At 46.6% G+C, this 25,561-nt stretch overlaps 4 protein-coding genes across 8 annotated transcripts in view; 3 read left to right on the forward strand and 1 right to left on the reverse strand.

Annotated features, from left to right (window-relative positions):
* Positions 1-555, forward strand: part of rpgrb (retinitis pigmentosa GTPase regulator b) — a 7,618-nt gene extending 7,063 nt beyond the window's left edge. For both annotated transcript variants that reach the window (XM_031851618.1, XM_031851617.1), the window contains one exon: positions 1-555. This exon is cut by the window's left edge and continues 1,515 nt beyond it. In XM_031851618.1, coding sequence (XP_031707478.1) covers positions 1-300 — 300 coding nt within the window. In that variant the 3' untranslated portion in view covers positions 301-555.
* A 2,245-nt stretch (positions 556-2,800) lies between these two features.
* LOC116385891 (dynein light chain Tctex-type 3-like) lies at positions 2,801-4,796 on the forward strand. The gene is made up of 5 exons (XM_031851628.1): positions 2,801-3,029; positions 3,487-3,528; positions 3,759-3,882; positions 4,245-4,322; positions 4,408-4,796. The coding sequence occupies exons 1-5, from the start codon at positions 3,003-3,005 to the stop codon at positions 4,479-4,481; spliced, it is 345 nt and encodes a 114-aa protein (XP_031707488.1). The 5' UTR covers positions 2,801-3,002; the 3' UTR covers positions 4,482-4,796.
* A 579-nt stretch (positions 4,797-5,375) lies between these two features.
* Positions 5,376-21,595, reverse strand: cybb (cytochrome b-245, beta polypeptide (chronic granulomatous disease)). 4 transcript variants are annotated; one of them, XM_031851621.1, is made up of 14 exons: positions 21,577-21,595; positions 10,860-10,928; positions 10,319-10,411; positions 9,460-9,570; positions 9,287-9,371; positions 8,887-9,035; positions 8,247-8,428; positions 8,036-8,168; positions 7,850-7,942; positions 7,512-7,765; positions 6,873-7,035; positions 6,607-6,753; positions 6,395-6,519; positions 5,376-6,185 (listed from the first exon to the last, which is right to left on the reverse strand). In XM_031851621.1, exons 2-14 carry the CDS (start codon positions 10,902-10,904, stop codon positions 6,068-6,070), a joined length of 1,698 nt encoding a protein of 565 aa, XP_031707481.1. In that variant the 5' UTR covers positions 10,905-10,928; positions 21,577-21,595; the 3' UTR covers positions 5,376-6,067. The 4 variants fall into 4 exon arrangements, with proteins under 4 accessions (XP_031707481.1, XP_031707482.1, XP_031707480.1 ...); XM_031851622.1 differs by lacking the exon at positions 21,577-21,595 and adding an exon at positions 12,122-12,227; XM_031851620.1 differs by lacking the exon at positions 21,577-21,595 and adding an exon at positions 12,109-12,226.
* On the forward strand, positions 13,929-25,159 carry crfa4 (cytokine receptor family, class I receptor 4). The gene is made up of 8 exons (XM_031851623.1): positions 13,929-14,098; positions 18,545-18,648; positions 21,619-21,757; positions 22,304-22,473; positions 22,654-22,832; positions 22,948-23,189; positions 23,272-23,341; positions 23,589-25,159. Exons 1-8 carry the CDS (start codon positions 14,043-14,045, stop codon positions 24,219-24,221), a joined length of 1,593 nt encoding a protein of 530 aa, XP_031707483.1. The 5' UTR covers positions 13,929-14,042; the 3' UTR covers positions 24,222-25,159.
* Positions 25,160-25,561: the final 402 nt, after the last annotated feature.

The following is a 25,561-nucleotide window of genomic DNA, read 5'->3' on the forward strand; positions in this document are numbered from 1 at the left end:
GAAGAAGAAGCCGAGGAAGAAGAGGAAAAAGAGAGTGAGGAAGAAGAAGAAGAAGCAAAGAAAGAGGAAAAAGAGAGTGAGGAAGAAGAAGAAGCAGAGGAGGAAAATCAAAACAGTGAGGAAGAGGATGAAGAGGCTGATAACGATGAGGAGGAGGAGGTTGTGAAAAAGAAAAAGTCTTCTGAGGTCAAAAGTGTTAAATCTGGAAGTAAACGGAGGTCAGGGGTCAAAGGTCAGGCAGCAGACGAGTCGGAGGAGTTCTGGGGCGACGTTCTGCCGCAGTACCTCCACCTGAAATAACACAACACACGATCAAGTACTTATATCCAAAGAACACACTCATCAAGTAGAAATATACAAAGATACAAACCAGGTCCCTGAACTCATCACGGTGCCTTCATGCTCTTATTCCTTTATTTTAACTCACACATTTTGTTTACTTGTTTTCATGGCAGCTTAAACATGTTGAGTGTTTTATTAATTCTATAATTAAAGAAGCTTTAAGACATAAACAACAAGCTGCTTTATTTATAATATTCACATCTTTACTTTTTATTTTTATCTTTTTATTCATTTATGTGTTTGTAATAAATAAATATGTTTTATTGTATTCATTTAGTTTTTGTCTGTTTTTAAACTACATCTCAAGAGCTCATTTTTATATATTTTCTCAGTTTGTTTAATTGATGAAATATCTGAAACACCACGTCTTCAAATGTCCAAAACTCAAAAATATAAAACGGAGAAAACAAGCTGGAACCAGAGAACAGAGTGTTGACGTCTGGAGATGTGTCGGGATCAGGTGGGGCTTCTTTTCTTCTTCTACTCTTTGTGTTTATAATCCCTTCCCATCATGCACTGCTGTAGTCTGGAGGAACCCGGTGCTGGTTGTCACCTTAGCTCATGAAGTACCAAACATCCCAGTTTTACCTGGACTTTCCTTTCCTTCCTTCCTTCCTCTTTATTTAAAACCTCCTTTCCTTTTATTTTACTCTTTAGTCTTAAAGTTCAAATGAACCCAAAGATCTTATGTGGAGTTGGAATATACTGATTTGACTTTGATTCACACTTTTCCTCAGGATGTGACTGAAGGATTCACTCAGACGTGGAGCAAAGGTGAAGAAGAAGAGGATGATGAGGAGGAGGAGGAGGAGGAGGACAATGTTGAAGAAGAAGAAGATATCGACACGTCAGCCGAGCAGAGTTTGGACGAGTTGACAGAGAAGCTGCCGGAGGAGACTCAGAGCGCCGTGAGTCCATTAAAAGTCTGACGTTCATTCATTCACACTTCCTGTTGATGCCAAAATAAAACTCCTGATCTTTCCAGAAACCTGAAGAGCTGAAAGAAGAATCCAAACCTGACGGAGAGCAGAAAGGTTGTGTTGTCAAACTAAATACTTTTACACATATTATACAAGATTTAAATCTCACTAATGTCTGAAATCAACAGCAGCTGAAGTCACCGAGCAGCCAGAGACGGACGATGGCTCCAAACCGGCCAATGGGACGATGGACGGCAGCTCCAGGAGCCAATCAGGCTCCAGCAAGAAGGTACCGGACGAAACATTTAAAGTACACGAGGCGAAGTCAGAGAGCACAGCGTGTTAAAATCCTCTCAGCTCTCTCTCTTCAGACGGCTGTCCTTCACCAGGGCCAAGCAGAGCAACCACCGGGACCAGACCCCAGCGGAGGGCCCCGTCAGAGCGGAGGGCCCCATCAGCGGAGACGCTGGTGCTGCTGGGAGCGTCGAGCCAGAGACCAACAGAGGCGGAGCACAGCAGAGATCGTCCGTCTCTGGGGCCAGGGGCCCTCGCTCTGGAGCCTGCACCCTGCTGTGAGCCCAGCAGCCAAGCTCTTATTTTGAAAAGCCAGACCAAAGTGTGAAAATGGGTCAGAGTTTAAATGACTATTTAAAGGGAAATGTATATTTTTTAAATCAACCACTATCTGTTCACAAGTGACCTACAGCTGAGCCTCCTCCTCCAGTCCACCAGTCCACCAGTCCACCATGCTGCTGCGGGGCGCTTTTAACTTTAAAGTTTGTAGTTTCTATTGTGTGGCACATATTTCCTGTGTGTGTGTGTGTGTGTGTGTGTGTGTGTGTGTGTGTGTGTGTGTGTGTTAAACTGTGAGGATGTAAATAATATTTATTGTGACATATGGTCCTTGAGCACATTTGCACTTTAGATGTGATCAGTTTTATATTATGACATGATAATCATTTAAACTGACTTTTTCTATAATTGTATTTTTGCTGTTTCAGTAAAAACTTTTGATATAAAGCTGAACACAAGTCTTTTTGTTTTTATTTTATATTTTTACTATTTATTTAGGCCTGAGAGAAGCACAGAACTTAACCTGGAACTAGAGAATATATATATATAGTACTGCATAATATCAAACATATGTATTTAATAACTATATATACTGTAGACGAAGGCCATAACGTGGCAGAAAATTGAAATACTCAAATCAGGTACAAGTACCTCAAAATTGTATTTAAGTACAGTGAGTAAATTTGTAACTTTTGCCACTGTCATGTAATCATTTTTAAATAACGTTCATTCTGAAAGAGAAGCAGAAGTAGAAGACGAAGAAGAAGGAGGAGAAGAAGAAGACGGAAGCACGAAACTAACAGCCACATTTCAAGTCTCACGTGAGTCTAAAACAGTACATTTTGAGGTAGTAGTACAACATATTGTGTCGTATTAATTTGTACGTGTCTATTTCACATTTTTGTGGATTTCTAAATCAAATAATCGAGTGAATTAACGTAATAGAGCTGAACGTTAAAACGCAGTTACGCGTTGCTACCAGCAGGTGTCAGCCTATCAGCAATCAAGTCACCGGCGTTTCTTCTTCGTCGCTCTTTATTTTAGTCCGTTGTTGACAGCTCACCGGAAGCTCCTTATTTTCCTTCAAGAAAAGTCGCTTTTTCTTCTACTTTTCCCTGAAAACAAAGAAACACGGCGGCCTTTTTGGACCGGTGATAGACGACAGGAATGGAGGAATATAACAATGGCAGCGAGGTTAGTCCCGGAATCTAACGTTACGTATTTTATAATATATCACGCTAGAAAGGAGCTAGCTGCTAGCGGGCTAGCTGCTAGCTAACCACTCCTATTGATGATTTTTGATGCTAACGCTGCTTTTTGGTGTAAAAATCATGATATAGTTGTATAGTTTGTATGTTATATATCCAGAGTTAGCTAGTTACTTGTGCCTGGTAGTTAGCAAGATGTTAAAAGTGACATTGTGACTGTTATTATGCTATTTCTGTATTAATGCGTAGTTAATGCGACACTATCAGATAAATGTGGTAGAATAAAAATATAAAATGTCATGAAAAGACAACATAATGCATTCATTTGAGGTAGAAGTACCTGGAATCACTGCATTATATTGGTGGTTGAATAGTAGTCGTTTTCTTATGAGAATAAATAAACGATGTTTGTATTATAATCTACATTATTTCTCCTTCTTCAGAGCTCATTCAACTCTGAAGAAGCTGATAACATCGTCAAAGAGGTAACGTCATCCCTTTAACAAGTTTAAATGATTATTTTACACACTTCAGGACTGTTTCATCTATACAACCCACGTGTGTCTCTACTGTCCTTATAATTAGTTACAACCTTATTATAAATTCAATCTATTGTTCTGGAGCTCTCTTGATCTCGGGGTGGTGGGGGGGGGGCAGCACCCGGTGACTTCCACATGACCGTAAACACTCATCTGTTGTCTCATGAATGTCTCAGTGTATCGAGGGCGTCGTGGGTGCTGACGACTACAGCCAGAGTCTGGTGAACAAATGGACCGCCGGCATCGTGGAGCGCTGCCTCACACAGCTGGTGAAACAGGGGAAAGCGTACAAGTACATCGGTGTGTGTGTGTGTGTGTGTGTGTGTGTGCTGCCACTGTGGTTTCAGGAGAGTTGGTGCAGATTTACTTTACTTACATTGAGTTGTTGTCTTCATAGCAGTTGTTGGGCTTCATTCAGTGTTCATGGTTCAGGAGGTTTTAAAACACTGAATAAAGAACAAATGTCCATTAGCTCAGCTTCTGGCAGACGAACACAACGCTGACACATGAAGGGGATAAAGAACTTTGAATACGTATTTTACATATTATACCTTTTTAGGAGGGAGGAGAACAAGTTGTAGGTGTGAGTGCATCCAGGTCAAGTGTTCAAATTAGAATACAAACAGACATAAAGTTCTTCTCGTGTTTGCGTCTGTGTTCAGTGACGTGTGCTGTGATGCAGAAGACGGGAGCCGGCCTCCACACAGCCAACTCCTGCTACTGGGACACGGCCATGGACGGTAAGCAGAGCGTCCAGCATGATAACACAGAGCTACGTGCGTTTCATTCAGTTCTCTCTAAACCTCCTCCACCTGTTGTGTGCAGGAAGCAGCACGGTGAGATGGGAGAACCGCACCATGTACTGTGTGGTCAGTGTGTTTGCTGTGGCGGTGGCATAGGACGCACTCACACACGCCCTCCAGCAGTGTGTTCCTGTGACCAGCAGGGGGCCACAAAGTGCCATACAGCTGTGTACGCCTGAGAGAAACTGTTCTCTTCAGATGCACTCATAGTAATGTATTGATCTCTTGTCACTGCAGTGCTCTTTATTTATCACTCGCTGACAGCACGCAGCAGCTGTTGTCCTGTGGTTTCTGATGTTTGTTACGTGTATCATGTGAACAAGGGTTTTGTACTCTGAGCTGCAGGAGAATAAACAGATTCATTGTGTTCATTTCTCTTAAATCAATAAAGGTTTGAACATTTGAACAAAATACAGCTGCTTTCTTATTGCACTGTACAGTTGAACATATTTTTACTGTGTTTTATGAGTTCTATCGTCGTGTTCAGATGCACTTCTTATTGTACAGTGTCAAGGTACTTGATTACTTCCCTGTTTCTACTTATACTACATATCAGAGGAAACTATTGTACTTTGATATTACAGAATAAAGCACCCAGCAGCATGAAGTTAATGTGCTCCAGCTGCAACATGAACGCGATGAATGCATTAATATATAATCAATGTGAGGAGAGAAGTGGGTCATTCTGCAGAATGACGTTCACTGTCGTCACTTCAAACAGAAGTTCTCTGGAAATCTTTTATAATCAGAAAATGTTTGTTTGAATCTCCAAAAGAAACCTGAAAATATGTAAACTTATGATTTCCATTTGACGTTCTCAGACTTCTTTATGAAATATTCAGATCCTTTACTGAAGTAAAGTACGAAGTAAACTCCGAGTAAATACTCAAGTATTCAAAGGGTTACTGAAGGTTTGTCCTGCTGGGACTTTCAAATACTTTTGCTCGAGTGAGCAGCTACACAATCTCTGAGCTGAAAAATGGCCACAAAACCCCTGAAAGTTCAAGTTTATTGTCCGATAAAAGATTCACTCAGACGTGATGAGAAGACAGATACTCAGAGCATGGCATGCTTTCTACACTTAAATAAACATTCATATATGTATCACACAGTGAAACAGAAGGCTTCCACACAGAAACACATGTATAAAAACTTCATCGACAGTATTCTATAAAGGAACGGACTAGAACAGAAAAGCTGCTAAACATGAAAGCAGGACGCACCGATGAGCTGCTTCACTTCCTGTTTTTAGCGTTGCAGGAGAAGCGTTGCCTTGCTCAAGGGCCATGTAGCAGTTTATTACAGTGTAGTATTTCTGCATCTCAGATATTTATACGTGACCTCGTCTACCTCTGAGCGACATGAAAAGAGGAAGAGGACTTCTGAAACTTTCACTTGTTGATGGAACACAAAAAGGAGAACAAGAGAAGGTGGAGAACACCGCAGAGATGTTTCCTCCATTTTAGAGCAACAACGGCATCTTTGCAAAACGTCCGTGGTGAGAAGCAAAGAGACGAGCTGCCAGCGCACAGTTACTACGCTGGCATACTAATACATTGAAAACACATACCGTAGTATAAAAACATGACGTGGATACTCAAGGGTTAGTCTCAGTACTTGGGAAGTTTCCTCTCTGTGTGTGTGTGTGTGTGTGTGTGTGTGTGTGTGTGTGTGTGTCCCTCTCAGAAGTTCTCTTTGTTGAAGATGAACTTGACGTCTCCCTCCGAGTGAGACAGACTCTGTTTCTCCAGAGACTTCCCGAGCTGAGGAGGACCGCACAGGAAAACCCCAACTTTAGTCCTGAAGACACGAAAACACAGAGTTATACTTCTGAAGAGCAGCACTGGAAGTAATACTAGTAGTACATGCACTTTTCAAAAAAACAAGAAGAAAAGTCAGGAATTCAAGAAAAAAAAAAAAATGTAGTGGCAGTAGTTATAGTACAAGTAGCAGGAGTTGTGGTAGAACTATTGGTGTGTACACAGTGTGTGTGTGATAACGTGACTCACCCCGGGTGCTTTGAAGCGATGTTGGTGAACTCGTTGTCCCAGTTGGGTTTCCCATAAAGCGTCTTCTGCTTGAGCCCTGTGATTGGATCGTTCTCCGCCTCGTGGTGAACCCGGAAGTGAGCCGCCTGACGAAGGACAACACACCACTTAAAGTCTGAACCCCGGCGTCGTGTTACCGACCACGTGTGTGTGTGTGTGTGTGTGTGTGGTACCTCGGTGTCCTTCCAGCGGGTGAGGTAGATGTTGTAGCTGAGGAAGTCCGTCACACCTTTCTCCGCCATCTGACCCTCCAGAGACTGAAGCAGGTCTGCAAACCACTCGAAGGCCTCCGTCTCCGGGCACAGCCAGTAGAAGTAGATCTGGGAGGACGGCACACACACACACACACACAGTGTATATATATATACACACGTATACACACACACACACATATACACACACTTCTCCTGACTGAAGACCGTGTGAGGAGCTCCCTCACCTTCTTGGTGAAGACGTCCTGGTTGTTCTGGATGCGTTTGTACCACACGGACTTGAGGATGGAGGCGAAAGGAGTCACGCCGATTCCGGCTCCGACCAGCATCACCACCTCGTAGCGGAACACGTCCTCGCTGGCGGTTCCAAAGGGCCCGTCGATGGCCAGCCTGAGAGAGGAACACTTCATAAAGGGACTACTTCCTCTGTTTCTCTGCAGATACACGCGATTGATCTCAGGTTCAAATGAAAGCAGCAAACATGACTCAATTTCTGTTAAAATGACGTAAAAGGTCCTGCAATCATAACCCCACTAAGTATTATTACTCTATGACATCATCAGATGTTTATCATGCTGTTACTCTGTGGAGGGTTCTGAGACCTGATGGCTGTCCAATGAGTCCGGTCAGAGTGTTCTACACACATCAGAGACCTGCTTCTCTCATTGTGTGGTCTGAGAAGAAGAAGAGGAAGCCACTTGGTATTGATGATGGTTTCTCTACATCACACACACACACACACACACACACACACACACACACACAATGAACCTCCAGGGCCGTAACCGTGACCCCCGTCGGCAGCTTTTTAAGGATGCAATCAAACGTAATCACGAGCACTTTGAAGGCACAGTGTTTTGTCGTACTTTGGCAGCTTCCAGGCCTCCTGAGGCTCGGTTTTGTCTCCCACGCAGCCCTCGTACAGCGCCTGGGTCCAGTCCCCCACGATGCGGATGTGGGCGCTGAAGTAGTCCTCCTCGGGGGCGGAGGTCAGGGTGAAGGGGTGCCACTCCAGCCTGGAGACGGACGGACACTGGATGAAGACGTACTGACCCACCTCCATGTGGAAGCCTTTCCTCTTCATCTGCAGCTCCAGAGTCTTGGAGGGGTGCATCACCACCTGAGGGGGTCACGAGAGTCACCATCACTTATTATTGACTAGTTCAGATGAATACTTCATGCCTGTGTTGTATCTCAGACACACCTTGGTGATGACCACTTTCTGGTGGGATCGATAGACGCGGACGAGCCTCTCGCACAGGTAGAGGAACATGGGACCCACCACCCACTTCCACGTCTGGAGAAAAGGTACACATTGGTGCATTAATGTACGTACAGCAGCAGCTGGGTGCTGTTTCCCATGAACACCCTGCCGTCTTCTAAAACTCACAATCGGAGGGTTTCCAGCAAACACCGGTGTGGCACAGTTGGACCCGTTAGTGCCCCAGTCTTCAAACTGGTCGGCACACTCCTTGGGCTGGTTCGTGTCCAGGCTGGCGACCGTCTGTCCTCGTACGATCCGCCTGCACAGACGATACGAAGGGTTAATATTAACACAAGCTGAAGCTGGTAGACTCTAAGAACGCGTGTGCACTTCTCACCCGAAGCCGTGGAACACCAGTCCGATGAAGAAGACGACGAAGAGGTGGTGCGTGTACCAAAAGACCTCGAAGTAGGACCTGCGGATCACCTCCATGGAGGAGGTGATGATGAGGATGAGGGCCAGTGTGATGGCCACGCCCGTCACTCCGGCGATGGTGGTGAACATGACGAAGGTAGGGTTCTGCATGGACGGACACGGACACACACACACACACACACACAGCTGATTGTCACGGGGTGATGTCTGTTGGCTAACTTCCCTCATGGGCCAACATGTGTGCTGTCATTGTTCCTCTCACACCGTGAGCTCCTGCTCTGGAGGTTTGTCAACTTCATTACAAAGGAAAGAGTCAACTTGCAATACTGAAAGCAGTTGAAAAAGTTGAATTATTGATCTTTGAGCATGTTTCTGGCCTCAGTCATTTAAAATATCATTTCTCACGAGGAGCTGCACGTCTTCTTTCTTTGTGTTTCTCCTCCTGAAGCTAAATACTGTCTTTGAAAAAGAGGAACTTTCTCAAAAGAGGAAGCTCATCAGATGAAGTAAGACTCATTTCTTTCACCACATGTAGCAATAAGGACGAAGGGATTTCACAGATTTGAGCAACACGAGCAGCCTCCAGCTCCATGCGTTCTCACCGTCTCGTTGGTCCTGATGGGGTTCAGGAAGGACGCGTTGTCTCCGCTGCCGATCTCAGACAGGATGAAGGGCAGGTGGCTGCTGTTACGGTTCAGCTGGGCGTCCATGAAGTACTCAAAGTTAAACAAGTGTGCGATGATGTGCACGGCTGCAGGAGGACGACAAAGAGTCCCACATGAGCTGCAGAGCCACAGACGATGGATCAGAAGCACTAGCAGATGTGCAGCTATGGATGTTTAATGGTTGCATTTCATGCATATTTGATATTAGTTACTTTCAACTAGATTGTGAATTAAAAACCCATGAGTTAACATATTTGACATCATGTTTTGCGTCTCACACCTCCCTCTGAATCTCACACACACACACACACACACACACACACACACACACACGTACCTGTGTGGAAGGCGATCATGTAAGCCAGCAGCTTGTGAAACGTGATGTTTCGATCGAGTTGTCGAGCGGCCGTGCGGCTGCAGCACTGAACACAAACAAGTCCTGCTGTTATAAAGACTACTGACCGGATCCCCCATAATGCATCGGGGTATTATGAGTGGTGGTGTGTTTACCTGGATGGTGCCGCGCAGGAAGGAGAGCAGGTTTCTGCAGACCGGCAGCAGGATGAGCATACAGTTGAAGTTGAGGCAGGCAGCCGGCGCTCTGGCCCAGGACAGAGCTTGCTGGGGGGGGGGGGAGAAGAGTAATCTGATTACTTTGTAGTGCAGCAGCTTGTTTCACTTCTCTCTCTTGGATGCAGCTGTGCAGTTGACCCGGCTGCCCTCATTACCTGGAGGGTCAGGTGTGGCTGGAGATAAGGTGTGATTAGTGTGTGTGTGTGGGGAGGGTTTCATGCTGTGCCACTTTGTTAACGGGAAGATCATAAATTAATCACCTGCTGGAACTCTTTCAACCCTGCTGGACGGCACAAACGCATGTAACGCTGTGATAACATGTGGTAGGATCCACTGTTCTGTTCCTCTGTTTCATAACAGCACCTTCAAGCTTTATGTCTGAAGAACCCGGTGGGACTAAACCTACGAGGAGAAGATCTGACTCTCCACGAGCAGCAGTTCAGTGGATATTCTCTCATGCAGACATGTATGCAGCTATCTGAACACAGCTCCTTGATTCAAGCTGCTCAGATCACTTCTGTGTGCAGCTCTTCATAAAACAGACACAAAGCCAAACACGCTGCTGGAAGCAGAGCAGGTGAATGTCCTGGTGCCGAGTTCAGCTGCATGTAATGATACAAGAGAAGAAGAGTGTCGGGCGTTCCTCCGGCTGCAGGCTGAGGAAGTGAAAAGGGTCGGGTCCTGTTTCTTTAAAATGCATCTTTTCATACGACTTTCGAGAGGTTAGAAATAGAAGAACTAGACTGTGATGAGCTGCTTTTGATTCGAGGCATGCTGCTCTAAGACGTGGACTCACCCCGAGCAGGACTCTGGTGTAGAACCACTTGTCCACCAGGAAGGCCATGTAGAAATCCACGAACAGGAAGGCATTGATGCCGAGCCACACCAGCTGCAACACACACACACACACACACACGTTACTAAATCAAATCAGTCATTAGAAACATCAGAGGGATTATAATGAAGTAAGTTTACACGCATCACTCCAAACGCTTCAGTGTGATATCAAGTTGTTAGAACACAGAGAGCTCGTGTTCTGTGTTTTAGAGAAGCTGAAGTACAGTTTGCATTGTTTGAGTCATTTTTTAAATGATCCAATAATCTGAGGCCCGAACATGTTTTTAATAAAATACAATATTAAAGATTTAATTCAAAGAATAAGATTATGAATTATGATGTTTAATGAACAAACGTTTGGTACTTTAACTGATATCGAGGGTCAACATCCGGCCGTCGTCACTGAGATGCTGCAGATTGTATTTGACCGATGAATGTAGAACATGAAGCTCATGAGAAACAGTAATAATAGTAATAATAATAATAATAATAATACTCACAATGACGAAGATGGAGAGACCCTCGTTGGCAGCGAAGTTGCCCATGGTGAAGAGAGCTTCTGTGTGTCACTGTGACGGGAGAGAAGGAAGCAGGAAACAGTGAAGGAGGCGAGTGAAGAGGGCTCATTTTATAACCTCTGTTAGGAGCGAATGAGGAAGTGAGCCAGCCGTTGGGTTTCTCTCCACTGACTCCTGCAGCTTTTATTCGTAATCTCACTTCTGCTGAATCATAAGGAAGAAAACTCATCTGATATCTGAGCGTTCTCTGCAGATTAGTAAGAACTACAATCAGTGGAATAAATAACGATGATGTATGACTGCAGCCTGAGATAAGACTCCTCACAGCCTCACAGCAGTAAAGTCATTAAGAGCAGCTCCACCCTGAAAGAGTCAAACAACAAGGACTCTTGGTCCTTAAAGTGTGTTTCGATGCCGACACGCTGACTGTAGATCTAACACCTGTTAACGGGTCGGCCTGGTGGAGGCCTGGTGGAGGCCTGGTGGAGGCCTGGTGGAGGCCTGCAGGGGACCGTTGAGGAGGAACCTGGTGGTGACATGCTGGGTTCCAATCAGAGGAAGTGGCAGATTTCTAAAGCGTGAAGTAAAGCAGAAGATCGATTGCCACATGCTTCCTGTTTCAAGCTCGACTGCAGCTGAACCCAGATGAACATTTAACAAAATAAAAGCTCCCAGCGTCTCGTTTCCTTCATGAGCAAAGCCTGCTGGTAATAACAGGAGATCCAGGGGGTCCTGGGTGGGTCCAGAGGTCTGGAGCAGGTCTAGAGGTAGTTGATGATTCAAGGAGTCCTTTAGGGGGCTGGAGTGTAGAGGATTACTCGGTGTGCATGTGTCTCTGGGTGGTTTTAGAGGAGCGAAGGGATTCCAGGAGAGGTGATAGAAAGGGTTCTTACGGTTCCACAGGCTCTTGACCTGGTCCTTGATGGTTCAGTAAATGCAATGAGTACTTTGGAGGCTTACACACCTCAAACCTGAACTAATCCCAGATTAAATCTACCGAGAGGGATCCTGTGTTCAACTAAAACCAGCTGTGGGTCCCTGAAGTAGAAGCTTCATCTTCTGGATAAAAGCATCAGTCTCTCTGTTTAAACATCTTATAAAACCATCTTTTCAAAGAGTCTGATAAAGAATAAAAGTATTACTTCTGCGCTGACGCTTTAAACACAACGTTCACTCTGGATTATTGTCACTCAGATCTCTGCAGAGGGACTTAACGTCAGGGATTACATACCGTGTAGGCCTACCTGCTGCCCGGCTGCCTTTGAGCCAGTCCTCTGGTGTGTGTGTGTGTGTGTGTGTGTGGGGGAGCTGATTAAAGTGAATGTGTTCCTGCTGCAGCAGAGCACACAGAGGTGTTGAGGCTCTGCTGTGACTCCAGCCCTTTTCCTCTGTTCTCTCTCTCTCTGTGTGTGTGTGTGTGTGTGTGTGGGCGTGGCTTCCATCACAGCACCTGGGCTCATCTCCGCACCTGCCGGCAATCAGACCATCAATCACATGCAGCTCAAGTCCTCGGCTGCCTTCACTCTCATCACCAGTGTTTCATCAGCTCAGTGCTATAGAACCGCTCTGAGTCCTTCCCTTTATGTGTGTGTGTGTGTGTGTGTGTGTGTGTGTGTGTGTGTGTGTGGTAACGAACGAGCAGACAGATGGAAGCGAGTGAATAAAAATACATAATTCAGAGTTTGATGACAGACATGAGATGTGACAGAATGAGTACAACACTGCACACATACACACATTATTATTACTACATGTTAGTCACAGCTTTATAGCCTCAGAAATAAACATCTTCCTCTTCTTCTATCACTCTCATCCAGGCTCTTCTTCTTCTTCTTCTGCAGTGCTTTAATGGTTGAACTGTTCATATCCTGCTGATCATTTTACAGGTGAAGTTCCTCCAGAAGTCAGAGTTGTGTCCATATTCCTGTGGATGTAACAGAACACGTCAGCAGGACCTGATGTAACACGGGAACACGCTGAAGCGTTGCAGCCTGCTGTAGATGATGGAGCTGAGGGTGGAGGTTAAGCCCAGGCTGCTGATTCCCTCCTAATCTGGGGAGGGATCAGGTTAAATGTGTTGGAGTGGAGCCGGTTCACCACCAGGACTCACACTTCTTCTGATGATTGTCTCTGAGGCTGCAGAGAGACGTGTGCATGTCCTCATCCTCCGTCACACAACGTACCAACACAACACGACTGAGCAGTCACTGTGACTCACTGTGGGGCTTTTATTGTGAAGGAGCAACAGGAAACACAACTTGTTTCTTATTTCCCCATAACTTTGACTTGGTGTTTAAAAAAGCAGCATCTCCTAAATTGCATATGTGATGTAATGATGACGTTGAGCTTCTTATAGTATTGACTCACGAACTACATGTTCAATGTAGTTTCCCATAATTCTTAATAAGACTTAATGTCTCTTACTGTCTGTTTATTGTCCTTAAAGAGACAGTGTCTTAACGTATGTCTCATAAAGTTGAAACATTAACTTACTGTCAATCATTCGTATTTTAAAAAGTCATAAGTTGATTTTAGTAAGTTGAAAAATGACCTTTAGTGTTAATGTTTACATTTCATATATATATATATATCTTTATGTTCTCGCAGTTATGGCCCTCCTCCTCCTCCTTTTCCTCCTCCTCCTCCTCCTCCTCCTCCTCTTCCTCTTCCTCTTCCTCCTCCTCCTCTTCCTCCTCCTCCTCCTCTTCCTCTTCCTCCTCCTCTTCCTCTTCCTCCTCCTCCTCCTTTTCCTCTTCCTCCTCCTCCTCTTCCTCTTCGTCCTCCTCCTCCTCCTCCTCCTCCTTTTCCTTTTCCTCCTCCTCCTCCTCCTCTTCCTCCTCTTCCTCCTTTTCCTCCTCTTCCTCCTCCTCTTCCTCCTCTTCCTCCTTTTCCTTTTCCTCCTCCTCCTCCTCCTCTTCCTCTTCCTCCTCCTCCTCCTCCTCCTCCTTTTCCTTTTCCTCCTCCTCCTCCTCCCGGAGCTCCAGCTGGTTGGTGACGTCAGACCATGTGGACTACAATCTCCTCACAGAGGGAGGGAGAGAGGGAGGGAGGGGGGGGGTAGAAATATACAGCGACGTCAGTGAACGCAACACTCCGCTGACAGCACTCCAACAGGCACTTCACCCGGACTATACCGGCTGCATCGGCCGGTCCCGGTCCCGGTCCATGCTCGAGGACTTTCTCTTCAGACGGATCTCCACGCGACTTGTTGACGTTAAAAGGTAAGAGAGTCACGTTGACGCTAACGCTCGTGCACAGGTGTCGAGAAGAATGGCTCCTCAATTAACGACCTGTCGGTTAATTAACGACGTCATGAAAGCTTTTTATTCACTAAATCATTTGGTTTAAACGGATAAATAACCGGAGAGACCAGAACTAAATGTTTCATCTGCTCTGAGAGCTGTTTAGTTCAGACTCACCTGGTGAATAAATAGTAGATTATTAGTTATGTTTTAACTTCACAAAGTCTGTTATTTAAATATCACGTGATGATTAAAGCTGCACTTGTTTGATGCTGAAGATACATATGATCTATTAAACATGTTCCTGCTTCACTGTACTAGTTTACTTCTCTGATCTTCACAAGTCAAACGAGAGAAAGAGCTTCATCTCAAGGAGAAGCACCAAGAAACTGTTTCACTTTAATGCATCTTCATATTAAATCACACCGCTGGTCTTAAACCAGATGTTCTGCATGTTTCCAGGCAGAAACTCCACTTTTCTCAGATTCCAGATGTGCATTGAATGATTCCCTCTTTAGAGCGACGACGTCTCACCTGTCGTGATGTTTGATCTGACGGACACGAGCTAACGAGGAGTTTCATTTCTGCACTTATTGTGGAGATGGTCCCAAAGACAGAGCCAGCGTTAGAACTAGAGGTGAAGCGGACCGGTCTCCATCCAGAACCTCCTCGTCCTCAGTGGTCCACATGTGTTAGAAGAGATAAGCGAGAGAGACGTTTAGACACGACCACGCCTACGGAGGACAAAGACCAACGAGAAGGAGAAGACGCTTCATGTGCAGAGCAAACTCTCAGGTTCAGTCCAAGCAGACACGTCTGTGTGGACTTGATCTTACAAAGGCCTCTACGTCACTTTCATAACTTCTTAATCCTATTCATGAAAGTATGAAATCATAATTCATGGCCGGGTGAAGCTGCAGGGGATTTCCTGTTCGATGTTTAACTCAGTTGGCGTGTGTGTACTTCCTGTCACCAGAGCGGAAAATCAGTTTAAACGTAATGATGTAATGCTGCGCGGCTCATCGTGTGTCCCGTGACCTTTGACATCACACGGTCATCATCCGAGCAGCTCACAGGAAAGACTCGGATGTCTTGTTTTGCTCAGTGCAGGCAAAGATAATTCGGTTAACCGGGTGTGAAAGGTCAAACACAAGACCGAGAGCACCAACGGTCTTCACTGTTAACTGCTGGTCCACCGCACGGAGACGTTTCTAACCCGTCTTACCTTCTGAACTCTCCTTCAGTGTCAAAGCTGCGTCCTCTCTACTGTCCACCAGGGGGCGACTCCTCTGGTTGTATAGACGTCTATGAGAAGATGACTCTACGTACTTGGACTTGACTTGAGACCTGAGACTTGTCCGTCGTGATTTTGGGCTAAAACACAATATTTCGCTCAAACTTGCTGTGAATGCTGCACAGGAACGTCTCGCTCGGCCCGGAACGAACTATTCCTAAAAGTAGAGGAAGTGGTTTTGGTGACGGAACGAACACAAACGGCGTCTACATACACACACACACACATATATGTACATATATCTGTGTGTTTCTGTGTATCAGCACGTCCCTGACAGGATGTCTGTCTGTCTGTTAATTAGTGACATGCTGGATTATATAACGCTGAACACAAACCTCGGCTGGCGTCACTGGGTGCTTGTGACTCGACTGCTGCTGTCTGTTCAGATCTGTGTTTCTGATGCCAACCAATGACACTTTCTGTTTCCTCTGTTGGTTTATGAATCATTTTGTCCATTAAATGATGATTGATCTTTGTCTCTTCCTCGTCTCTGAAAGGACTGAACGCAGGAATAATTCACCTGAATGTCACTGCGATCCATAACCTCCTTTAATTGTCTGTGTGAACCCTCCTCTCCCTGTTTGTGTGTCGGGCTTAATTGGAGTCTTTGTTGTTGAAGGTCAGAAGCTTCGCCTGTGGTGACGGCGGTGTGACGAGGCAACAGCACCGGATCTCTTATTTTACATTAGATGAGGATCCGTAAAGCTTGTGAAGGTTTCTGAGCTTTGGTTCGACGAGTGAAAGAGAAGATGATTCATCTTTAAATGTTCTCCTGACAGGTCTGCTGATAAACAGCCCTTCAGTGCTCCATGATCACTTGAATCATCTCCTGCAGCTGGAAGATGATGAGGTCGTCCGCTGGAGGCGGGTCAACACAGAGGTTATCTGATGAGCAGCTGGAGCATCGATGTGTGCAGACGTGCTGCTGTGAGCCGGCGTGTGTCGGCCTGCAGCCTGGTATGGATCCAGCTGTCGGGAAGCTCAGCTCGTCTGTGTGATGGAGGCTTCATCCACTGTCACATACACACGCAGCAGTAAAAGCGTCCTTCAGACTTCTGCTGCTCGTTGCATCGCGTTCTGTGACTAATCGTTGATTTTATCGCAGCTCGAGGACTTTGAGACCTGATCATAAAAAGCTGCTTCGTGACCTGAAATCCTCGAGCTCTCTGAGAGCAAACTCAATCAGCTGCTGGAGGATTTACACGCCAATAAAACCATCTCCATAAAGACTGATAATCCGCTGGATGCTGTGGAGGTTAAACGGTTAAACGCTGTTCTTCATGTGCAGCATGAGAGGCTTCCTCCTGGTCCCAGGACTCAGACAGCTCGGGGTTTTAACCTCTTCCTTTAGGAGACAGGAAGTTGTGAATCGGCTGATAAATGAAGCGTGACGATGAACAAAGTGTACATACATTGAGTCTGATCCGGTGTGCTTTGGTCCTTCTGTTCTGCTGCAGGTCTTCCTCTGTGAGCTGTGGGAGTCCAGCTCTTTGTTTGGGACAGTTCAGGTCCACCACGTCTCTCTGGAGTCCAGAGAACCAGGTCTGGTCCTGAATGTTGGACCCCAGAGACGCACGCATGTCCAGGTACGACTGAATCCTTCCTCTACTCATGCACGTGTTTATGGATCGCTGTGCTCACGAGCCACGTTTTACGATGATTGACGTCTATGAACACAGAACCACAGCCCGGGTTAGAACCACGGAGCGCTGCACCAGAAGGAGCTCCTTTCACCGTGTGGCTGTTGAAGGCTTGCGTTCTCTGCCTGGGCTGTGATGTCGGTTACATCTGTAGGAATAAGTGGCTTCAGTATTGAGAGGAGTGTGTTTGGAGAGAGGGCCGTCGGTCTCATGGAGGTCATCTCGTGTGTTCAGAGTCAGCTGAGGTCTCGTAAAATCCAACAAGGCCTGATTTTAATCCTCCCGTCCCTCTAGATCAAGGATTATTCTGTGATTGTTGGAGGACCTCTAAGCTCCCCTGTGACTACATGGCTGGTGGCTGTTGTCCTTTACATAAGGAGGATATTGAAATGCTTCATGTTACGTGTTCCTCACACGTTCCTGCAGCTCTCTGCTCCAGTTGGAGCTGCAGAAGGCTCAGGAGGACTTCCTGTGATGGAGGAGAGGAGGTGTTGTTCCTCAGGACTAAATGCTCTCAGAGCAGCAACATTAACAATCTCTAATGTACGTTTCCTCCTTTACGCTCAGAGTGTCTCCTCCTTGTAGTCACATGACTGTTGGTCTCAGATGAATCAATCATGACTTCATAGTTTCACAACTTAATGTTTTTAGACAATCATGTTAAAGTGAACTCTTTATTAGAGGAGACATTTATAATGAGACATGAAGAATAAAATGTCTTCTTCTGAAAGAAGCGTTTGTCTCACATGATATGTTCGAGGACCGTTGGAAAGATGAAACTCTGAGGATAAGGCCGGTTGTTAGCAGCTCCTGGCTGTGATGAACGGGCAGTTTTGGGCAGTTTTGGGCGATTGTTTAAAGAAAACGTGCTTTTCAACCCCCCCGGTGTGTTTGGGGTTCAGAGGGACATGTTTGTGATGTGTGTCCTCTGGATGTCGGCTGATTGACACAGACATGAAGGAACTCTTCACAGCAGGAGGAGGAAACGGACTCCTGAGACACTGAACTCTCTCGTGACTCTTTATGAGGACGCACTCACGACAGTCTGACCTCAGGAGGGTTTGACGCTGCGCTTCACCGGACTGATCTGATTAGAGTAAGGAGCTTCCAGCACAACCTGAAGAGCCCACAGATCTCCCTGCGCTGCTATTTATAAACCCTGTATCATGTTCAATGCATGCATACACAACCTGAATGCTGTCAGCCTCAGACCTGCGGACCGGACCACACGTCCCTGGTCGAGGACAGACTGAGATGAGTCTTTCTAATCTGTGCTCTGGTGTACTTTAGCAGGAATGCATGCAGACTGGTGTGATGGCAGACAGGGGGGAGTCTCATGACTGGAGGAAGTGATGCTGCTGCCGCGGGGCCGTCACACCGCTGCCCTCCTCAAACCTCCGGTTGTCTCCGGGTCACATGCTGCCAGAGCCCCGAGGCGTGTCCTCTGGGACCAGAACTCGTGTTTCTAAACGGTGTCTTTGGTGTCGGCAGGTCGGCGGGAAGCTGCGGGATGCTGTGGCTGCTGCTCTGTGTGCTTCCTCCGCTGGACGGCAGCAGACTGGTGGCCCAGGACGTCACTTACAGAGCAAGACACGGTGAGTTGTGTGCTTGTATATTCTACTGGAACCAGACTTCACACTCTGCCTCTAAGAATGTGTGAGAAATCAAACTAAGGCCAAGTTTTACAAGACATTAACCTCTGATTGATCCTCTAATCATGCTCTCATGATGCCTTCAATCAAAACCAAACTCCACATGTTTGTGATTGAAAGGATGGAAGACAGGAAGCAGTACATGTCCTCATGTTAGTGCTGCATCATGGTCTAGTGTGTCCAACTCTTCAGTTCACTACATCCAGATCCACGCTCTGCCTCAGGGACCTTTGCACACACATTTAAATGAATGTTTCATTTTGTCAGCATACATAAGTCATGTTTCTTCTTCCTCTTCATCCAAACAGAGGCTTCGTCTTCCTCTGAACAATCGCCAGAGCACTGGAGTGGAATCATCACCAGAGATGTGCAGACTCCTCTCCAGTAAATGAACAAGAATAGAAACAAAGCTCAGCGCTCATGTCGCTGCAGCACACTTCCTGTGTTCACTAAGATGTTCTTCTGTCTGAATGTCTGTGCTCCGTCTCGTCTGCTTTGACAATTCAAAGTGTTGAAGAGAGAGAACATTTTATAAAGATGACATTATGTGACGCATAATCATAGGAATGAATACAAACCAGCTGCACAATTCAATTAAAACTAAGCAGAATGGCTTCATGCAATTACCAGATCGCTGGAGGAGCAACATCCCTTGAAGGCTAACAATAATCATTTTGAATGATTTAAGAGAAGATCTTTGTTTGGTGCAGATTCCTGCAGAGATCTCACCATGTTCATCATAATATACACACTCATGATCACTCCTCTGATCACTGGATCGCTCCTCTGAAGTGTGACCTCTTCACTCAGACGTCTCACAGATGATGACGTCTGAAGCAGACATCACGCTGCTGCTGCTGTAGACGCGAGGTATCGATCCGTCACGCTTCATCTGCAGCTCGCTGACATTTCTCTGCTTCGGTTCCACAGGAAGTCTTTCACGCTCTTCACAATAAAAGCAGTTTTGACAGACGTCACAAGGAATGAACTCATCTGTTGGTGTGATGTGGGCCTGAACTTATTACATAATATAATCTCCACGTGACTCGCTTCCTAAACTGTGCAGGCTACAAAGCTGCAACACAAACCTCGTATCCCATAATAACAGACTTTAAACTCACATGTTTGAGATTCAGAGGTTTTAAAACTGTATTCTGACCGTATGCCGTCTGAGATAAAGAACGCAAAGATTACTTCTGAAGCTCACAGGAAATTAAATCTGCAGAAGCCGTTTTGTTCACAAACGCTTCCAGATGTGAAGCTCTGACGGCGATGTCATCCGCTCTTCATTGTGTTGATAAGCTGCACAGAAGGATCAGTGATGGGGGTTCAGAGCACGTGTGTGATGTTAGAGCCTCTTAAAGGTTGTCTTTATATCAGCTGCTCAACATGTGGTCTCCAGCTGTGTCCAGATGTGTGGAGGTGATGTTATGTGGATCACAGCGCTTTACAGCTGGTGGTGGTATCATCTTGATCCTGTTCACGTTGTGATGGATCTCAGTGAGGTTGGTCTTCAGAATGTGGTCTGACGGTGCAGCTGGTATTTACTCTCATGTGGTTCTTATTCAGCCACAATGAGACCCAGACCCCAGACCTCTACCCTCTACCCTCTAACCTGCAGCTCACTCTTTCCTGCAGTCGTTCCACCAGTTCAACATTTTGACATTGATACCATTCTCATGACTGTACGGCGATTATGAAGCTACAGTCAGCAGCCGGCTAACTTAGCTTAGCATAAAGATGTTTTGTGTGCCTTTTGTGGTCGTTTTGCATCTTTTTGTGGTTGTATCTGTCTTTGATCGTTTTGCATGTTGTGGTTGTAGTTTAGTGTCTGTTCTTTGTGTCTCTTTGTGGCCCCTGACCCGTTGGACCCGTGTTCCTACAGGCCCGTCCAGTATCAATCTTTGGAGGAAACTATTTTAAACTCTCCGCGTTGGAACCTTAAAGTGACGCAGAAATAAAGACAACATATTGGTGGTGACGGATCATTAGTCAGAAGTCTAATGATTATTATTGTATAAATCCCCTTGGTGCTTTAAACCCGACTTAGCTCCGGGTTAAAGTAAACCTGATGTTGCAGACAAATCCCCCCAAATCCCTCACACTCGGGGCAATAATGGGATTTTCTGCAGGTATGAGTTGGTGCAGCTCTGCTGGCGCCCAGCGTGCGTCCTTCCTTTCTCTGTTTCTGAGAAGTGGACATGGTTGATTAGAAGCAGCCTGCAGCGCGGCTCTGTGAGCTCCTTACAGCAAACACTGCCGGCCTTTGTTCCCCTCACATCATGCATTCTCTTCTGGATTACTGCTGAGATGTTATGAGCTCTCAAGCTGGTCTCTGCGTGATGGACAGAAGGTCTCAGCAGCGGCGTCCGTCCACCTCGTATGAAGAGGAAACGTTCTTACAGATTCAGTCAGGAATGAAATGAATCTGGAGACGCGAGAACAATGAATTTCATACGACTCGGAGATATTTGTGATATAAAATAAATCGTTCTAATCTTTTAAAATCAGTCTGTTCGGTTCATAAATGTTGAGATCAGACTCTCTTCCACTTGATGAGCGTTCGTCTGCAGCAGGACCAACTCTGCTGACTTCCTGCTGCTTCAGACGCTGATCAATGTTCCTCTGATGGTGTGTGTGTGTGTGTGTGTGTGTGTGTGTGTGTGTGTGTGTGTGTGTGTGTGTGTGTGTGTGTGTGTGTGTGTGAGTGAGAGTGTGAGAGAGAGAGAGTCTGTGTGATTTGGTTGGTTGGTGATAAAGTCCTTCTGAGAGGAAACTCATTTGTGTGAAAGTTTTCAGCTTCTCCTGTAAAATATGTTTAGAGGAATTCACGCCACTCTCACCGTCTCACCTGTCCTGCATTAAACTCACCTGTCGCTGTCCTCCTCCTCCTCCTCCTCCTCCTCCTCACAGAAGCGGTTGCAGTGAAGACGAGGCCTCACATCTACTTCTGCCGCTCTCCCAACATGGAGGACTTCAGCTGCTGGTGGCGACCGCTGGACAACCTGACAGACAGAGAGCAGGTCACCTACGCCCTCAGCTACTCCCAAGAGTACGTACACAGTACACACATAGTACTACAATATATTTCTAAGTAGTTGAAAGAGGAATCTGCTGACTCAGAGTGTAATAAGTTGGAGGTTTGATAGTTTGCTGCAGCATGAAGAAGAAGGAGCTCCTCAGATGAGAGACGAGCGCTTCAGGGTGTTTAAATCCGGTTTGATTAGTCGCGCTTCACCTCACTAATAGCAGCTTTTAACACGTCGATGTGAACTCGGCCTCGGCTCCGAGCCGGCCGGCAGAGAAAGCGCTCTGACTCACACAGCGCCATCGATTGTTGTCTCGCTCTGCTGCGACTGTAAATCTGGGATTATGTGAAGAGAAAAAGCCCAAAAACCACCGGGAATAGAGTACAAAGAACAACAGATTAGAACTTGTGTTTTCCTCAGGATTTGTACCACAATGTGCCGTGTTGAGATTACATTTACAGGACGTATAACTGCGTGTAAATATACAAACACATCTGGAATGTGCAGAAAAAGAGTCGTAAAAGGAGGCGTAGCCGTCGTTTGCTAACAGGAACCCTCCGTGTTCACAGCAAAGGGCCCAGACACCAGTGTCCCGACTACGTGAGCGCCGGCCCCTTCAGCTGCCACTTCGACAGCAGCCACACGTCCATCTGGAAGATCTACTGCATGAACGTGACGGCCGTCACCGCCCGCCGGAACTACACCTCCCAGGAGCACTGCCTGGACGTGGCCGACATCGGTGAGTCAAGTGGGTCCAGATATTTAGATTAGAATAAAAGAGAAATATATGAAATAAATCAAACATGAGCATCACTTGTGTTTGAATATCAACGTGCATATAATGAGTAATAACTGCTGATGGTACAGCTGTGTATAACATCTGTATAACATGTCTGATGCGGTTCTCACGTCTCTCCAGTTCAGACCGAAGCTCCGGTGAATCTGACCTACGAGCTGACGGCGGCCGGTGGAGACGAGGTGGGTCACAGCGCTCTGCTGACCTGGACCTACCCGGTGCCCTCAGACCTGCAGTACGGGTGGATCACGCTGGTGTACGAGCTGCAGTACCGCCGCGTCACCGAGCCCGACAACTGGAAGGTAAAATACACCTGAATACACAGAACCAGAGAGGAGGACCTGTTATTGAGTCTCTGAAAGAGGGAGAGAAGTTTACTCTTTAAATGAGCTGGTACTGTCTATCTTCCCCCCCCAGGTGAAGCACCCTCTGAGGGAGCCTCTGGTGGAGCTGCTGGGCCTCCCGGTGGGAGACTACGTGGTCCGGGTCCGATGCCGGTCCCACAACTACGGCCTGTGGAGCGAGTGGAGCGGCGCGCTGCCGATGAGCCTCCCCGCAGGGCCGCCTACGGGGAAACTCCTGGTTCTGATTCTGGTGACGGGCGTCGCTGTCGTGGCTCTGCTGCTGATCCTGTTTGGCGTCGTCCATCAGGGGAAGAGGTGACACAGTATGAACAGTCACAGCTTTAACACCTGTTCTTCACAGTAATGGTCCTGTAAAACTTCCTGTTTCCTCCTTCAGAATAAAAGACTACTTCCTGCCGCCTATTCCAACACCGCGGATCATCGGCATCGACCTGCTACTGCTGAAGGTAGCACGCACGCACACACACACACTCACACACTCGCATGCACACATACACACTCGCACACACACACACACTCATACGCACACCTACACACATGCACATGCACACTTATATCCATCTTTTCTTATACAATGTTTTAGAAGTAAACTTTAAATTAACTTCTCCGTCTCCTCCCTCTCTTCCTTCCTCCCTCCCTTCCTCCCTCTCTCCTTACCTCCCTCTCTCCTTACCTCCCTCTCTCCCCCCTCAGAAGGGCAACTTGGAGGAGATCAACCATCACTTCAGTACCTTCCACAGCTACAGCCCTCCGAGCTACACGGAGGATGTTTGGGACCAGGTGAGCTCCGGAGACGTCTTCCTCTCCACGCCGAAGGACTCGACGGACCACGAGAAGGACGCCCTGATCGCTCCGTGTGACCCGACGGCCGCCCGCCATCGGCTCTCGACCCACCGCCCGCCGTCGTACGTGCAGAGCGTGTCGCCCTACTGCTCCTCGCCTCCCCAAGCCTTCGGCCCGACGCCGGACGCTCCGTCTCTGTGGTCGAGGCCGGAGGTGGTGTCTCTGCCGGGGACGGACTACAGCGTGATGGGACGTCCGGGTCTCCCCGACGCCGTCGCCACAAAGCGCTTGCCTCAGGATTTCTACACCTGCGTCCAGCTCATGAATGAAAGTGGCGAGGTGCACCTGGTGCCCTGTCTGCCGCCGGCGTACTGCCGCGAGTTCCCGCCTCTCCCGAGGGTCGATTCAGACGCAGCGGAGGAGAAGAAGAAGAAGAAGAAGAAGCTGGCTGACTGCCAAGCCAGGACAAACGAGAGGAAAGATGGCGGCGAGGCCGAGAGGGGCGAGGCGGCGGTGCCTCTGCTGCCCGTCACTGCTGACTGAACACGGAGGCCGTGAAACATGGAACACAAAGAACTGTGCTCGTGGACCTTCTGTACTCTGCTCTCCTGCTGCAGAGATTCACTCCATCAGACGACATCGTGTCCAAGAGACGCTGGACTTCTGCAAGTGAAACATGCAGAGAGAGCAAAGTTGCCTCGTGCACCTTTTAAATATGATTTAGTATTATAACATGCTGCTTCCCCCTAACCCAATAAACAGTACGAGTATCTCATTCCTCACTCACATCCTTACTTTAATGTTCCAGATATCAGCCAATGATCTTCACATTCTTCTAATTCCCCTCAAACACCCGCTGGACTCGTTCCATTCACGGTGGCAGGGTTCTAAACATGGCCGCCCTCAGGAGGACGTCAGCTGTGGATTCACACTGGAATGTTTTCTGTGCAGCAGCAGCTTTTACATGTTTAACACTATTACAAAAAGCATTTCATGTATTACAGAGACGCTGAATGACCTCAGGTAGAGATGTATTTCTGTCTACCAACAAACTGTCTGTTAATGACGAGGAGGAGGAGGAAGAAGAGGACACCTTTCTTTAACCTGTGTGATGACTGAAGTCACTCTGAGGTGCTATGACCGACTCTGACCGACTGTGACCGACCCCGGCGGTCCTGGAGAAGCTATGAAACACTCGTCATCGTGTTGTCTCTGGTGTTGGATGTCGTGCTGTTCTCTATTCTTGTGCCTTTTTTTATTCACAGAGCTGTTTGTTCCCACACGCCTGGAAATGCTTTCACGTGAGGAAAATGGTTAATGACTCTTTATATATATATATATATATATTTATATATATTTATATACATATATTCATGTGCACACATGTGTGCGGCTGTATACAAACCCGCTCAGTGTTGGTCACGCTTTCACCTTTTTATTGTAACAAAACCACTAAAACCATCCGATGCAATAAAAAGTGAGAAGGCAGCTTGAAGGTGTGCACGGTTCATCATTTATCTCTCTCTCACACACACACACACACACACACACACACACACTGTGGCCCTGTGACTTGAATTAGCTGCATTCTGAGGTTATAAATAGAGCTGATAGTCAGCTGACTTGAGATAAAACACAGCAGCAGAAGAGAGTTGTGCAAATGAAAGTGGACTTTGAATAACAGACACAATCTGTAGATCACAAGTCATAATAATAATACTGCTACATATAAAGATGACTCCTCAACAAGAGGACAAAACAATAGAAGGAATGAAATATACTTTATGGATAAATAATGGAATAACACTATGGGAGGAGGAAGTAAGGACAGATGAAAAAACGGATAACGACGACTATTGGAATAAAATGATGTATGAAATGGG

The sequence above is a fragment of the Anarrhichthys ocellatus genome, unplaced genomic scaffold (assembly GCF_004355925.1).
Source record: "Anarrhichthys ocellatus isolate YVR2014 unplaced genomic scaffold, GSC_Weel_1.0 scaffold12, whole genome shotgun sequence".
NCBI classification, from domain to species: Eukaryota; Metazoa; Chordata; class Actinopteri; order Perciformes; family Anarhichadidae; genus Anarrhichthys; species Anarrhichthys ocellatus.